The sequence below is a fragment of the Nanorana parkeri genome, unplaced genomic scaffold (genome assembly GCF_000935625.1).
Source record: "Nanorana parkeri isolate BGI_ZX_2015 unplaced genomic scaffold, ASM93562v1 scaffold2832, whole genome shotgun sequence".
NCBI lineage: Eukaryota > Metazoa > Chordata > Amphibia > Anura > Dicroglossidae > Nanorana > Nanorana parkeri.
Window position 1 is genome coordinate 8,385 of NW_017309100.1, and position 1,441 is coordinate 9,825.

General features: G+C 55.1%; 1 protein-coding gene across 1 annotated transcript in view; it reads left to right on the top strand.

Moving 5' to 3' along the window:
- The window catches only part of CROCC (ciliary rootlet coiled-coil, rootletin), a gene marked incomplete at its 5' end in the record, with an annotated part of 35,541 nt that overhangs the window by 8,293 nt on the left and 25,807 nt on the right, over positions 1 to 1,441 (top strand). Inside the window, one exon of the mRNA XM_018574234.1 lies at positions 263 to 411. Within this exon, the coding sequence (XP_018429736.1) occupies positions 263 to 411 (149 nt within the window). The remainder of the gene's footprint in view (positions 1 to 262; positions 412 to 1,441) is intronic.

Genomic DNA, 1,441 nt, shown 5'->3' on the forward strand with positions numbered 1-1,441 from the left:
GGGTGAGCGGTGAGGAGGGTGAGCGGTGAGGAGGGTGAGCGGTGATGCGGGTGAGCGGTGAGGAGGGTGAGCGGTGATGCGGGTGAGCGGTGAGGAGGGTGAGCGGTGAGGAGGGTGAGCAGTGACGTGGGTGAGCAGTGATGTCATAGAGCAGTGATGTCATAGAGCAGTGATGTCATAGAGCAGTGATGTCATAGAGCAGTGATGTCATAGAGCAGTGATGTCAGTGACCAGTTAATACCATCCCCCGTCTTCTCTGCAGGTCCCCCCTCAGACATGTCCTCCCTCCTCTCCGTACAAGAGGAGAATCGCATCCTGCAGCAGGAGTTGTCCCGGGTGGAGGATCTGCTGGCCCAGAGCCGGGCAGAGAGGGACGAGCTGGCCATTAAATACAATGCCATCAGTGAGAGGGTAAGTGCCCGCCGGGCCCCTTTGTACATCGCTCCTTCCGTTGTTTGTGACTTTCTATCTGATCTGTAAATGGCGGGGCGATGGGTTGGATATGGTGCGGGGGTCAGTATTTAATTTTGGGGGCCCTCTTCTCTGGATGCTGGAAAAGAATGGTGGCTCTGATGAAGGACGCGATGATGTCATCATCAGACATGGCGAGACCTGTGCGGCCGGCCAGTTTATATTCACAGAAATGATCAGTGACAGATAAAGTTTTGCTGCTCTTTTTGCTTTGTGCGGGTTTATTCTAACACCCCAAAAACACTCGGGGGGTCTATCTGCTTTCACTCATATCGCCCTGTGCAAGGCTGCCAATAGGGAGCACAGGCAGTACTCCCATAGTGGGCCCCATTAGGCCAGTGGAGGGGGCCCCAGCTGAACTGGGTGTCCCCAACGTGGTGTCATGTGGAAGGAAAGCAGCTGCCGATTGACCGGTAGGAGAAGCCACACATAGGCTTGTTACTTTTTTTTTCAAATGTAATTCAATAAACTTTATTGACAATGGTACAAAGTCACAAAGCCTCATCGCTCTCCACCAGACCCCCTTCCACGCGGTTCACCCCAATAGAAACCTAGTAATGGATCCTATTGTTGTGAAATAGGTAAGTAAGGGGCCCTGTCAGGTAGGCTGTTTGGGGCCCCCTCCATGTGTGTGTTTGGGGCCCCCGGTGCTGACAGTACCGGTGTGAATGTTCTGTCTGGTGATTCGTGGCACAGACGATATTTCCCTTCACAGGCTCTGAATACGAGAGGAAGGGAGGCATTGAAGTCCGTCCTTTATTTCATTCCCCGGCCCGGGATTGGTTGCCGTGGAGAAGTCCCCGGCGTGTCCCCGGCGTTTTCACACGGCATCGGTCTTTTCACTGCACTCACCTCAGCGCCGCGTCTTGTTTGTCCCGGCCGCGCCGCCCTTGTCTCCGAGTCATGCCCGGACAGGCAGCGGGCAGAGAGTGCCATCGGGCAGGCTGAGACTTGCCCGGCCCACGTCAAT